The following is a 14,676-nucleotide window of genomic DNA, read 5'->3' as shown; positions in this document are numbered from 1 at the left end:
AGCTCCGTGATAGCCACCACACGAAGTAACGAGTAACGACCCTATCTAAATCCCAGTAACGAGTAACGCGTTCCTGATTTTGGCATAATAACTAGTTACCGTGCTCGTTACCACAATAATAACGTAGTTACTGTAACGCGTTACTTAATAACGCGTTAGTCCCAACACTGCAGAATAGTGGCACAAAAATAACGCCATAACAGTGCGGTTCACTTTACAGCAGCTACAAGGAAACTCACAGTGAAGCCTGTCACGACAAGCAAGAGTCTGAAAACTGCTGTTGTTTAACATGTGTTAGGAAATGGTCCCACAGCACGTGTCAAATCCTCGCTAATTTATATAGATAAGAGAGTGAGACCAAGCTCTTTAAGGCCACCGAAGCAGCATGTACCACCGAGCTGATGGGTCCCACTATGGGCCCCGGGGACAGACTGGGTACAGCCTGCCGTGGGTATTGCTGCCGTGTCAAATGTGGCGCATTGCTATGGAACTAAATTAGGATCAAAAGCTTTGTTCATCTGGAAAAGTGATTTCCATCTGTTTTTGACATTTAAAAATTAAAACAAACAAGCAGATGAATTATTTTGAATAAAGTATCCTTTGTCTGTTTTCTGTTGTTGTTTTTTACAGCTGCAATTTTTTCTTCTTCTTTTTTATCAGTTTCAGATCTTTTGGCCATGATTTTGTGTTGTGGGCGTGTATCAAGGGCGGGGCGTAGAGTAACGAGTGACAGCTGGAGCAGCGTTGGATGGTAGTGCTGGAGGACGACTTTGGAAATCAAGAGGAAGCGAGTGAAGGCAGAGGCAAGGATGCAATGGTAGGAAATGAAGAGTAAAGGATGCTGCACAGATTTCAGGGAGAGGTTGAGACAGGCTCCGAGTGGCAGCAAACATGACTGGAACAGTACAGCTATAGGCTGAAGGAACCTGTCATGAAGGTGATGGGTGTGTCCTACAGAGGAAAGAGGACAACGAGACTTGGTGGAGGGATGAGGAAGTGCAGGAAAATATTAAAAGGAGATTACCAAAGAGACTGGCAAATAAAAAGTGGGACCGGAGGTGCAAAATACAGACAGGAGTACTGGGAAACTAGGCATACAGGAAAGACAGACGTGGCAAAGGAAAAGCCTTAGTGAGTTGTATGTGAAGGAGGGAAAGAACAGTGCTGAGTGGCTACACGCTGACAGATGGAGCTGGAAAGGAGCTGGAGATAATCAGGGACAGGAATGGAGATGTGTTAACAGGTGATGGGAGTGTGCAGAAAACGAGAGATTGAGGAGCACAGATGGACAGTGGGTGAGTCAGGAAGTGACTTAGAAAGGAGGAGGAGTGGAAAGGCAGCTGGTCCAGGTGCCATACCTGTGGAGGTATGGAGATGTCTGAGAGGGAGCAGTGGACTTCTCAGTAGGCTTACAGCAAAGCAGTAAGAAGAGAATCACAACATCGTTTCAACCTGTTGACCAAATAATAAAGCAATCTTTGATGATTTTCCACCTAACGTGCACATTTGCAGACACTCTTCTTCCTGTCATCCTCAGTCCTATGTTGATGCAAGTGTTCAGGTATTTCTGACTGTTCCAGGTTTCATGTCTGTAGTTTTCCCAGTTTAGGGAAAGAAAGGGGTTTGTCTTTTGGTTAATGTTTTGCTATCGGCCATAATGAACGACACACATTTGTCAAAATCTAGTTTTGCGTCTGGTCGTCTGTGTTTGGGTCGCCATGATCACTCCACACGCTGTGGCACTGCAGACGATCAACATAATCTATGTTATAAGAGCAGGTTTGTGGTCCACACACACTGAGTAGTTCTATAAAATCATCATGAGTGAAACAGAAGCTTCCCTGGTGTGTATCATCTTTCACTACGTGTCAGATCTTGTCCTGTTCTTAGCTCTGTCTCTTTCTCACCCTCTCTGTCCTGCTCTCTCAGTGCTGTCACAGCAAAGTGTAACAGTGAAACAGAATTTACAACCACATAAATGCCATCAGACTAAAGTTAATTAATAATTTCTAATAACACAGTGTACACATGTTTATAAATGAGACGGTGCAGTCTGAATATTCAAACTGAAGGTGGACTACCGCTTTTCAATGTTCAGGTACAAGGATGACCTGCAGAGCTACATCATCCTATACTGAGAGAGACGACGGTCATTGTACAGCAGGGTGGTGCAGCACATACATGTGTGCAGCAGTGGGGGGGGGTTACATCAGAAACGTGCTCTGAGCCTACTTGTTTGCAGTGCTGATGGACAGATTCACACATGTTTGTAGCTTTAGAACGAAAGTGCAGGGCGAACATGGATTTGCACGTGATATTAAAGTAGAAACATGAACTCAAATAAAACTTTATTGTTGAAAGTGTTGCACAAGCACATGGAACCTTTTTGCTCTGTGCCATCCACACGACTGTTGCATGAGCCAATTACAACAGACTGACAGCAGAGCTGAGGGTTAACCAAGCCGACTCATACAGGTGTAACTCATCATGCGTTTTCAGGGGTCTACATGCGAACACCTGCATTAATACTAACAAATAAAGCGGAAGCAGACACAGCTGGGTTCAGGCTCAGGTCTCCCCCCGCGGCTCCGGCTCACAGCCCAACATGTTTGTAACATACATAATTACAGATATCCCGCATTTAAACACGTCGCTTCCTGGCGTGGACATGTCGGCATGTTCACAAACAGGCGGATGTCCAACCTGATCAGCCTCAGCGCAGGAACAGACCCATATTCCCAGCGCGGTGAATTCTGGGAACACACAGTAGTTTCAAGATGGCGGCGAGCAGGAGGCTGGCCAAGGTAAATCCGTCGTTGCCGTTCTTTTTGATCGTTTCTAATGTTTAAGGACGTATTGACGGTTAGTGGAAGCGTCCGTCCTTTGGCTCGTGTTCACGTTACAGAGTATATTTGCATTAAGTGACCGTCAGTGTCCAGCTGTAGCTGTAGCTCAACAGAAACAAGAGGTCAGCATTGACCACCTAGCCGACCAAATATTAACGTTAGGCAACTAAGCAGTCCCAAATCAGGCCGGAGGATCTACAGGGATCCTGCCCGGGGCTGCCAAAAACCTCATTCAAGTCTCTTATCTACAGTTTGAACGTCAGAAACTCTTGAGTTGTGTGACCGAGGGAGTCAATCCGGCAGCGGGCAGCCCGAGATCGTGTCAATTTCCACGGCATAAGACGTTTGCTAATCAGCTAAGTTGCTATCCCCAGGTCTCAGCTAGCTACACTTCAACTTAATCAGACTTTGAAGTTCGCCATTAGGAAGTGGGTGTGAACTACAGCGCAGCGTTACACTTCCAGTAATGCGGCCTGAAGGCGACACACACTAAATGCTGCTTTCGTTTTGTGTAGTGGTCGTAGCATATTGCGTAAGGTCTGCGTTAACCTACGTTTGTTTCCCCGTGATTATCGTTTCCGCCTTTAAACGTACACTGCGCTGAATGAGGCGGTTACAGGAGGCTGTATGTTTGAAGTTTACCCGGAGTAACAACGCTGAAAGCACGCGGAGCAGAGCTGGCCTGGAACCGGCTCACTGATGCAGGTGGAGTTATTCAGTGCGGACATGCAGATTAACATTGACAGGATTTCATTCACGTGAAACAAACGTCGGTGCTGTTGGACCGTAAACCGGTCACACGCTGTTTATTAATCACAATCACTTTACCCTAAAAACGTGTTAGACACGTTTACACCGTCGAGCTGTGCAACAAAAACCTGCCACAGATGGAACCACGAGGCTGGCTGTAAGTGCCACTCAGGGGGTTTCAGCTAATAGCTAACATAATCTAACGTAAGTCAAACTGGTGACAGAACCAGTAACCTGATGGCAAACTAGGAGGTCCACTGTGGTGCTGCTGGATGCAGGTTGTAGTTCACTTTCACTTTCACTGTTGGCTGCTGCACTGAAATGAAAGAGAAACGCTCCTGTTGGCTGGAAGGCTTGAGTTTGTTTAGCATGTGATGAATTAGGATTAAGTGCAACGCTGCTACTTTATGCAATGAAATAGTTGCAATCCAAGCAGTTTAGAGCTTAACAGGTCACTGGACACATACTGTGAATAAAACATGTAGCGCTGAGCACATCCTCAGATCTACCATATACAACACTTCTCTACAAAGCTGAGATGTTGCAGTTGGTTTGTCATTTGTTTTAAGTGACATGTTTCATTGTATAGCAGCTTTAATTTTCTTTACCTGAAAACACTGGAGGTGGTGCTGTTTAGTACTGGGGACCTCTGAGGTGGATAACAGGAACCAAACCAACATCAGCTTGTTGTTTCTTTGCTCCTACTTTCTGCTTAGACTTCACATCAACATTCAGGAAAGAACGTGTAAATAATTTCAGCGCAGTTTAAAACCTGGTGTGTAGTTTGGAGGCTGCGTCTTCCTGCTACGCTGTCCTAAACTGGTGGTGTCATTTGGGTGGTGCATCCTTCCACTCTGTAAAATCATACATGTTTTATTTTTCTTGTATTGACTGTAATAACCTTTCTAATATCAACTGTGTGCTCGTTCTTTCAGGAACTTGATGAGATTCGCAAGTCTGGAATGAAAAACTTCAGAAACATTCAAGTTGAGGAATCAAACTTACTGGCATGGCAAGGGCTGATTGTTCCTGTAAGCTGCTGTTCCTTCTTTGGCTGGTCTGAGATACGTAGGCCCGAGGTTCCCCTTACTAACCTTATTGGTTCCCTTTCAGGACAACCCTCCTTATGACAAAGGTGCATTCAGGATTGAAATCATTTTCCCCACCGAGTACCCTTTCAAGCCTCCCAAGATCACATTCAAGACAAAGATCTACCACCCCAACATTGATGAGAAGGGCCAGGTGTGCTTGCCTGTGATCAGTGCAGAGAACTGGAAGCCTGCCACCAAAACTGACCAAGGTTGGTGCTGAAGTCTTACACAGGGCTGCTCGATGTGAGTCGCAGCGAGCTGGAGAGCTGCACATCTTTTGATTTTTGTCTGACGTGATGATTGCAGGAAAAAAAAAGTCCGTGTCCAAAATAAAACGTTGTCCTGTTTCAGTAACTGTCCGTCTGTCGGGCTCAGAGCATTTTCACATAGAGCTCCGTGTGACGAACAGAGCAGAAAGCGTGTTTTATGCACACGCATGGTTGTGTGATCAAAACACAGTGTTTAGTATGTTTTGTATTTATTGAACAGCACAGCTATAGTAACAGGAAGCTGTGACGATTCTGTGACTCAGTAAAGCGTCACATCGTTTAGACGGCTGTGTGTTTTTATATCGCTGCTACTGCAGCTGCTAACCTGTTTGTTTTATCAGCGAAGCAGGAGACACAGATGACTCCTACTCACGGTTTAGGGAACATTTATTCCCTAAATCTTAAACATTGAGTGTTATTTCAGTTTGAAAGAAACAAAGAGAAACCTGCGGAGTTTATCACAAAGTGTACGTGAAAAACAAGAATGAACTCAGCACCGACTCAGTTTTCAGTGTTGTCCCTCAGGTGGTAGGACCTGCTGCCAGACAGCTTTTAGTACCTGGTGACGGTTTCAAGCGAGCAGAGTCGGGCAGAAAGTGTGATGTCAGCAGACAACAATCAACCCCACCAGTGTTTGTGAAACATGGAGGGAAACAGCTGCACATAAACCAACACTGTGGTCCAACGATGGGTGCAGGTGCAGCTATAATCCTCAGTCTGCTCCATTGTTTGGGCCACCTTGCTATAACAACCCATCATCATTGGGGTGGTGCTCAGTTGTCATGGAAACAGAGTGGAGACGAGGTGCTAGTGTGAACGAGGGAGATCTGTGGTCAGAGTTTCCACAGTGCTCGTGGGTATAAATGTCGTTATAATTTGGGTCCTTTAATGATTTCTTTGAACCGGTTTCTTTCAGGGTGGAGTGACTGTGCAGCGAGCACGTTTAACCACTTTAGAAACAAGTTTGGATTGATTTTGTCTGATCCACACTACGACTGAAAGCAAACTGCCCCTCAGTGAGTGGGGCTTGGCCTTTAGCATAGTTCTGGCAGGATATTTGACCACCGTTCTGGGCACAGTGGGTAGAGTTCATTCCAGTTGGTTTGGTGTCATGGAGCCATCTCTGTAACCCTAACCTCAGTCTACAAACTCTTCAGTAGGGTTAATGTTGGGCTTTTAAGAGCATCCCAGGAGCTCAGTGCAGCCGTTTCTAAATGACTGCAGATTCTGGGATCACCAGTTTCAACAGTTGGACATAAGTGCCAGTTATTTGGATGTGTTAGCACTTTGCTGAGGTGTAGGAGAGGACACATTAACCTGCAGCTGCCCACGTGGAGAAAAGTCAGCGTCAGATCTAGAGATGGACCGATCCGATATTACGTATCGGTATCGGTCCGATACTGACCTAAATTACTGGATCGGATATCGGAGAAAAATAAAAAATGTAATCCGATCCATTAAATATCACGAAAGCACCTCACAAAACTTGCAACACGCCGTAACTCACCTCAGAACGTTAGCACGTCGGAGCAGTATGCATCACGTGCTAGAGCGGCTGTGGCATGCGGGACCTGTCGGTGGTCTGGATAGCATGTGGAGCTTCGCTAGCAACCCTGCATTTCATCTCCGACAAAGTTATCCCCGAGAGAAGTAAAGCAAGTGTGTAAGTCCATCTCTGAATGTTTGTAAAGCATTCCTGCGTTAAGCTTAACGAGCGACTGCCTCTCGCTCTCCTGCTGCTACTTCAATCATGAAACTGCTTAACGATCAGCTGATCGGCTTTTCTGTTGGGAGTACGTCTCTCTTGTTTGCTTTTGGCCCACTTTGCACCAGAAAGAGGAAACCAGCGGCTGAACAACAGCAGCACGTTTAAGCTTGATAAGCTGTTGTTAGAATTTATTTAATATTACTTTCTACACCAGGATCTTTTTCTACGCAGCTGACGGCTGGTAACTGTGCAGGGGCGGATCTAGCAAAGTTTAGCCAGGGGGGCCGATAGGGCATTAACTGGGGAAAGGGGGCACAAAGACATACTTTTCTTTCTTATTCTCATTTAAAATGTCGAGCTTTTAATAAATAATTATCTGACACCCAAAGTTTTAATCTGATGTAAAATGTATAGAAGTCCATTACTGTATATAGTAACTATTAAGTCTTTTATTTATATATATATATATATATATATATATACACACACACACACACACACACACACACACACATATATATATATATATATATATATATATATATATATATATATATATATATATATATACATACATACACACACACACACACACCCTAGTAAGCTATAGTACTTTTTCCTTTGGGAAGGTACCATCTGTGCAGTCTGCAATTTTGCTGAAGAAAGATGTTGAATCTATTTAATATTTCTTGAAAAATAATTGATTTCTGTGCATTTTTTTTCACACTGCATCAAATTAAGGTTGATTACGTCGATTAAGCATCATGAGGTGGAGCGTGAGGGGTGGTTCCCTATTTTTTATTTATTTATTTTTGTTGTTGCTGGGAGTTGGAACCCTATTAGTTAGGCTGCTTAATATTTACGCTAAGTGCTCTTTAAAATACCAGAATAGGGAGGATGGAGCAGGTCTAAGTTTATTAGATTGATCAGTATTGCTGAACTATGAAACATTTTTTTTGCATACAGGTATAACAGAATAGCTTTAGTGTAGTTGTTGTTTTAAACTTGAGTATGAACTTATACAAAATGCAGCAAGATATTTAAAAAACAGTTTTGTTGATTAAAAAACACTATATCGGATTCATATCGGTATCGGCAGATATCCAAATTTATGATATCGGTATCGGACATAAAAAAGTGGTATCATGCCATCTCTAGTCAGATCAGACGTTTGAGTTGACAGACGGATTTAAAATTGTGCATCCAATTCTTTCTTCTTTTTTTAAAAGTCCTTAAACATGTGCCGTACAGTCGCTTCACCCTGGAAGAGTTACTGTGAGCGTCTGTAAACTTTTGGCCTTTCATTATAGATCAGGTTATAATGGTTTCTACTGTCAAACACATCGTTACATACGTCACACTGCAGGGTTTCATCTCACTGGTTAATCTTTAATCTGACAGTTTTAATTCAATAGTTTAAATGTTTCCCCATAAGCTGAGCTTCAGTCTGCTGACGTGGAAGAGCATCTGTCCTCTCAACAAACACCATACATGCAACCACGCAGCTGAAATGGGGGTTAACCTCTACTGTGCACGAGAGATGGCACCATACCACTTTTTTATGTCCGTACCGATATCATAAATTTGGATATCTGCCGATACCGATATGAATCCGATATAGTGTTTTTTAATCAATAAAACTGTTTTTTAATATCTTGCTGCATTTTGTATAAGTTCATACTCAAGTTTAAAACACCCCACTAAAGCTATTCTGTTACTCCTGTATGTAAAAAAAAAACACACTGCACCCAAAATATTTCATAGTTCAGCAAAACTGATCAATCTAATAAACTTAAACCTGCTCCATCCTCCTACTCTGGTATTTTAAAGAGTAAGCAACCTAACTAATAGGGCTGCAAACTCCCAACAAAAAAAATAGTGAACCCCCACCCTCCGACTCATGATGCTTAATCGATGTAATCAACTTTAATTTGATGCAGTGTGGAAAAAAAAATGCACAGAAATAAATTATTTTTCAAGAATAAAAATAGATTCAACATCTTTCTTCAACAAAACTGCACAGATGGAAAAAGTACTATAGCTTACTAGGGTATATTAGACTTAACAGTTACTATATACAGTAATGGACTTCTATACATTTACATCAGATTAAAACTTTGGGTGTAAGATTCGGATAATTATTTATTAAAAGCTCGACATTTTAAATGAGAATAAGAAAGAAAAGTATGTCTTTGTGCCCCCTTTTCCCTGTTCATGCCCTATCGGCCCCCCTGGCTAAACTTTGCTAGATCCGCCCCTGCACAGTTACCAGCCGTCAGCTACGTAGAAAAAGATCCTCGAGTAGAAAGTAATATTAAATACATTCTAACAACAGCTGATCAAGCTTAAACGTGCTGCTGTTGTTCAGCCGCTGGTTTCCTCTTTCTGGTGCAAAGTGGGCCAAAAACAAACAAGAGACGATCAGCTGATCATTGATCAGTTTAATGATTGAAGCAGCAGCAGGAGAGGGAGGGAGAGAGAGAGGCAGTCGCTCCATATATCGGTTGTTAAGCTTAACGTGGGAATGCTTTACAAACATTCAGAGATGGACTTACACACTTGCTTTACTTCTCTCTAGGAAAACTTCCTCTGAGTTTGGTAGCGAGGCTACAAACACACAGCCGCTCTATCACGTCACCACGCTGCTCCGACGTGCTACGGTTATGAGCAGAGTTACGGCGTGTCGCAAGTTTTGTGAGGCGCTTTTGTTATTTAATGGATCGATTACATTTTTTTTAAAATTTCTCTCCAATATCCGATCCAGTAATTTACGGTCCGATACGTAATATCGGATCGGTCCATCTCTACTGTGCACATGACTTATTGCAGCAACGTCATTGGTTAATCAGTTCCCAGTTGCCCTCTGTAGTGTTTCAGAACGGTCCCATGGATTTATCAGTGAACTTACATGATGTGTGCACGTTTCAGAAGAACGACACGACTGTGCTGATCAGGTCTATCAGGGCACGCTGGGTTTGTGTTTGTGGATTCACTGAGCGCGTCTCCTAAACGTCCACACACAACAAACAGTTTTATTTAAACAATCACAACAACATTAAGCTGAAGCTGCTTCCCACTGTCAGTGTGTGTTACCTACAGTCATACAACATGTGTTTGCATGATGTGAGACTGACGAAGAGAAGGTTGGACTTTCTCACGACACAAACTCATGAGTTCACTCTGACTCTAAAGACTTATCTAAGTGCACAAGCTGCAGACTGTTTTGTTTTTATTACTTTTTAGAAATGTTTTCTATTTCTTTGCTTTACATGATGATAGTTGTGAAAAGCTGTAAGTCACAGCACACTGCAGCCTCCTGACAAACAAACTGCTGTGACAGTGGAGGCTGTGGCCTGTTAGGAAGCATTTTGTGTCTGACTCGATCTCCTTCGTGTCTTTCAGTAATTCAGTCCCTCATCGCGCTGGTGAACGACCCCCAGCCCGAGCATCCCCTGAGGGCCGACCTAGCAGAAGAATACTCAAAAGACCGTAAAAAATTCTTGAAGAACGCAGAAGAATTTACAAAGAAACACGGAGAAAAGCGGCCAATGGACTGATCACGTCACGAGCGCGTAGCCCTCTGTCTGCCTCCCTCCCCAGCCCCCTTCTGTTTCACGTGTCCGACCAAATACTGATCTTCCTCTGCCCTCCCCGCTCCGTCCCCCACCAGCAGCTCGCCACCTCCTCGGCCCCCCCCCCCCGTTTCACATAGCGCTCCTTTAAACGGCCCTGGAGCTGCCCCGCTGAGGCCAGGCAGCGACAGCCAAGCAGGACTCTCTGTGGATCAGACCGCTTTCTCTCTCTCGTCCTCGTCGCCGTAGATCTCCAGACCATTTCTAACTTTCTACTCTTTCTTAAAGTGAAAAATGGGGAAAAAAGAAATGCTAAGGGAACATGTGTTAATTTTCTTTGGGCTTTTTTGGCTTTTCCTCAGTAGAAACAGCTCCTGTTTTAAATGGATCTCACTTAGACATGATTGGTCATAAATATTTGATTCTTTTATTTTGAAAAGCAGAAGACGAGTGTGTTTGTTTTTGGTTTTGTTGGTTTTCATTTGGCCCATCTTGTGTAACATTTTAAGCTGAAACACATGAAGTAGTGAAATGAGAGTTGCCGTAGCTCAGGCCGATGTTTGGCTGCAGAAATGCACCGTACTCTGTGGAACATCTCACATCTCCTCCCCCAGAGTCTGTAACAGTTGACAATGTTAGGCCGTACATGAGTCGAGTTATTGTAGAAATGCCAGAGATGACTTCCGAGTGTTAAAGATTTTCAAACACTAAAAACATGCAGCTGAAAACTTCTGCATCACAGATGGTTAGCCATTCACCCGCCCTCCTCAACAGCCATTGGCTCCCAAACGTCTTTTTTTTGATTGACACTTGTGTATAAAATCTGCAAGAATGTGTTGGATTGATTTGAATTTCCATGCATGTCCCCTTTCCTCCTGCTGGGTGCCCAGTATAACCATGTTTAGAACCAGGAACCTGTAGTACACTGAGACATACTCACATAGTCCCAGCTGGGAGGGGCCTAACTTATCAAGCTGGGGGAAGGAGACGCTAAGCTTGAAGCTTGGATCAGCTCCTGGAGATCGTCCAAGAAACGGTAACCTAGAAGGCAGCTGGGAGAGGGCTGGCCGTCCAGGGATGTGCCGGGACATGGAAAGGGACTGCAGCGGCCAAACGACACCATGTAACAGCTATTTGATCTGCTCCCAATATTGTTTCATAATAAAGATGATGGCTTACCATTTGGCCTCCATGTTTTCCTGGTGCTGTGGGGATGTTGTGTTGGGACTCGATCCAGTGCTGCTTACAGAGGGACCGATTCACTCCACTTCCAGCATAAACTGGGATTTGGTGTTTAAAAAAAAAACACACCACAGGTATTTAGAGAGCGCAGCGAGGGGAAGAACAGGCTAACAGAGATAACACACCGCGTCAGTCCAGGGCTGCAGAGAGCTCCCTGCTGTTGGCCTGAAGAAAAGCAAAGTTATAACATTCAAACTATCAAATCTCTGTTCACACCAACGGACCCTTTATCTACAGCTCGGTGAATAATGGAGGCCCACAGTAGTTCTGACAGCAGCTAAACTCCATGCTATAAGCACATACAGATAAAATTGTGCCATACAATAGTAATGGTAGCATCTACCAACACATTAGATTTAGATGGTGAAAACATATGAAAGACTAGGGGACTCTTAGCTGGGCAATATCTGCCATTTGAGCCAATATGAGAATAAAGCTGTTTTATGGCATATTAACTGTAATGGTTGTTGGGTCTGCGCTTCCACAGGCCGCTGGTTTAGAGATTTATTCCCATTAAGGAAGCAAGACGAACAGCGATTTTACTTGCGCAAGGGAGGATCTCAGAGCAGCCCTTCTGCCCTCGTTCAGACCACTTCCACCCCGGCCTCCGCTTGCTGCCTTTCATTGAAAACAGTTACAGTACACACAGCACCACCCATTGTAAACCCCCCTATGGTTATAAAAGATAAGGTACTGTGTGTGTGTGTGTGTGTGCACGTGTAAGCATGCGTGTGTATGCATGTATGTGCGACCATCTGTATGTGTGTGTTTGGGGTTGTGTTTCTGTGACCTGCGGCCCACAAAAAGGTCATAAAGGCAGGAAGTTTACTAACCTCATAGGACCTGTCGTCCACACGTGTGGACATCACATTTTGGGTTAATTAGACCAAAATACTAAATTTTGCTCTGCAAGGGCCTGATGTCCACTGACGAGGACGTTATGCTGCTGCTGTTCTATCGAAATTCTAAACACATCCTCATATGTGGCTCTCGTTTTTCTCAGAAACCAAAATCAGGTAAAAAAATAAATAAATCGGGTAATTCTTTGTTTTTACATTCATCAGGTCCCAATCAGCCCAAATATCAAAGAGAAATTAAAAATGCTGCTGTGGAAGAGTTCAGGTCTCAGGAGGCTAAAGAAAACAGAAGCCTCACATAGGATGTGCCTGTAATAAACACTACAGCCTCCCCACCGCTCAACAGGCTGCGGACGGCGTCAGAAACAAAAGAATGTCTTTGATCATACAGTTTGAACTAACACAAATTTAACTAACACAATGACAACATTTAACAATTTGACTCCAACAATGGTCAAGTTGGATAAATATATTCAAACCATGACACGGTCCATTCAATGACTCTGGGTATTCAAACAGTGGAGATTTAGTGCAAATGACAATGAACTCAGCATTTCATGGCTAACATGACTTTATTTGGGCCTGAGACTAGTTTTTGTCTCCGTGCAGCAGACGTTATACATGTAAGGATTACTGCTTCTACTACAGGCAGCTCCAGGCTTTGAGATGTCCAGTAAGCAGGTCACAGTCACAATCGATGACCTGAAACTTTGATTGGATGCAAATGAAGGCGTGAAGCTGCCCTCGACAGTGCACCGCCTGCTGCACCTCACCTCTGTGCAGGTGGGGTGGCTGCAGCTCAACGGGCACAGCAGGTCTGCTAACTGGAAGGTTGGTGTTTTGATCCCTGGCTGCTCCAGTCTGCAAGCCAACATATTAACCTCGTGTTGTTCTCCGACGCATCAATCAGAGTGTGAATGTTAGAAAGAACTTAAGCACAGTAAAAAGTCATTGAATGGGCGAATGAGGCGCGTTGCAGTAAGGCAGAGAAGAAAAGTGCTGTATAAGAACCAGTCCAGAGTATTATGGGCTCATGTTGGGCCATCAGGCCAGCCTCATGTCTGTTTTTGAGTGACTGATCAGAGACATCCACACAGCGACCTGCTGGAGGTCATTTTGTGCTCCTCCTCTTCTTCCTTACAAATACCAGTCCTGCTGATGGGTTCAGGACCCTTTGCAGGTCTGCCCACCTCTTCCTGAGACTGTGCTTGGGGACACAGTTGGACTTCCTCTACAGCGTCTGTAGGGACATGCTGGTCTTAGCCAAATGTAAAACTTGAAAGCACAGTACTCAGCTTCTTCACTGCTCGGGCTGACAGAGACGGCAATGTGAGCAATGAGGAAAAAGGTGGTGCAGTCCAGAACATGTTCCTGTGACTGTCTCACCTGACAATGAACTGAGCGTTTCACACGTTATTTACTGGGAGAACTCTCGTCTGCTGTATTGATCAGTGTTTACTCATCACCACCAGCTGGTGGAGGCAGCAGCCTTACACTCAGCTGACCTACAGTGTAAACACTCAGAAGTGGGATTCATGTTTGAGCAGACGGAGGGTGTCTGCTCCTCTCCAAGGCCGGCCCGTCGGCCTGCAGTGCTCTGCTGTCAGTGTGCAGAGGAGGTGCTACAACCGGTCTGTGGCTTCCTCGTGTTGGTTTGTGAGCCAGACGCAAAAGAGAGCAAAGTTACACCTTACAAAGAGCTGAAGCCAAACAGTGTTCATGAAAGTGTGTGCTACATCCAGTGTCTGTGCTTGTCATGGTTTATGTTTTCACAGTGAACTCTGCTATCACTCCATCAGTAATGGGGGACATTTAAAAGCTGACGTGTAAACCTACGCACACAGATCAGTATTTAAGGTTTGAATACTGAGAAAACCTTTGCTGGTGCCTAATGCGTCAGGAGTATGGGAACAGTTAAGACACACTTTCTTTAAACGCAGCATCTCTGTGGCTAAAAACTGGTCCACCCCAAGGATCGGGTCCCCCGACACAAACAGAGTAGTGTAGTGCACGCTGTTAAGAGCCAGGAGGACTGCTATGAGAATGGTACTCGTGGCCAGGGATGGGTACCGGTGTCCGGTGCCATGATGGCACCGGTTCTGACATAAACGGTAGTAACCAGACCGAAAAGCAGCGCACATTTCGGTGCTTTATTTCGGTGCTTTTTTTTCCTGAGCTGTGATACACTTTAGATTCTAGCCAATCATTTTACGTTTCCGAGGATAGTAGGCGGGGCCAGGTACGTACGTTCTTTTAGAGCAGAGCTACAGGTTTAAAATGCCCAAGGTGAAGCGGTCAAAAGTCTGGCTGTACTTCACAGCAAAAGATGCAAACTCAGCAG

The 14,676-nt window shown here is 44.3% G+C and overlaps 1 protein-coding gene across 3 annotated transcripts; it reads left to right on the top strand.

The window, feature by feature from the left end:
* The first annotated feature begins 2,587 nt into the window (after nt 1–2,587).
* Nucleotides 2,588–11,417, top strand: ube2l3b (ubiquitin-conjugating enzyme E2L 3b). 3 transcript variants are annotated; one of them, XM_004558622.6, is made up of 4 exons: nt 2,588–2,804; nt 4,532–4,627; nt 4,710–4,896; nt 10,067–11,417. In XM_004558622.6, exons 1-4 carry the CDS (start codon nt 2,778–2,780, stop codon nt 10,219–10,221), a joined length of 465 nt encoding a protein of 154 aa, XP_004558679.1. In that variant the 5' UTR covers nt 2,588–2,777; the 3' UTR covers nt 10,222–11,417. The 3 variants fall into 3 exon arrangements, with proteins under 3 accessions (XP_004558679.1, XP_076746652.1, XP_004558680.1); XM_076890537.1 differs by lacking the exon at nt 2,588–2,804 and adding an exon at nt 2,827–2,862; XM_004558623.6 differs by lacking the exon at nt 2,588–2,804 and adding an exon at nt 3,309–3,551.
* Nucleotides 11,418–14,676: the final 3,259 nt, after the last annotated feature.

The sequence above is a fragment of the Maylandia zebra genome, linkage group LG12, assembly GCF_041146795.1.
Source record: "Maylandia zebra isolate NMK-2024a linkage group LG12, Mzebra_GT3a, whole genome shotgun sequence".
Classification (NCBI taxonomy): domain Eukaryota; kingdom Metazoa; phylum Chordata; class Actinopteri; order Cichliformes; family Cichlidae; genus Maylandia; species Maylandia zebra.
This window is presented reverse-complemented; position numbering and strand designations above follow the sequence as displayed.

Coding starts and splice junctions, on each gene's coding strand:
- ube2l3b (XM_004558622.6), top strand. CDS start 2,778: ATGGCGGCGAGCAGGAGGCTGGCCAAG. Junction 2,805..4,531: donor CGAGCAGGAGGCTGGCCAAG/GTAAATCCGTCG, acceptor TCGTTCTTTCAG/GAACTTGATGAGATTCGCAA. Junction 4,628..4,709: donor GGCAAGGGCTGATTGTTCCT/GTAAGCTGCTGT, acceptor GTTCCCTTTCAG/GACAACCCTCCTTATGACAA.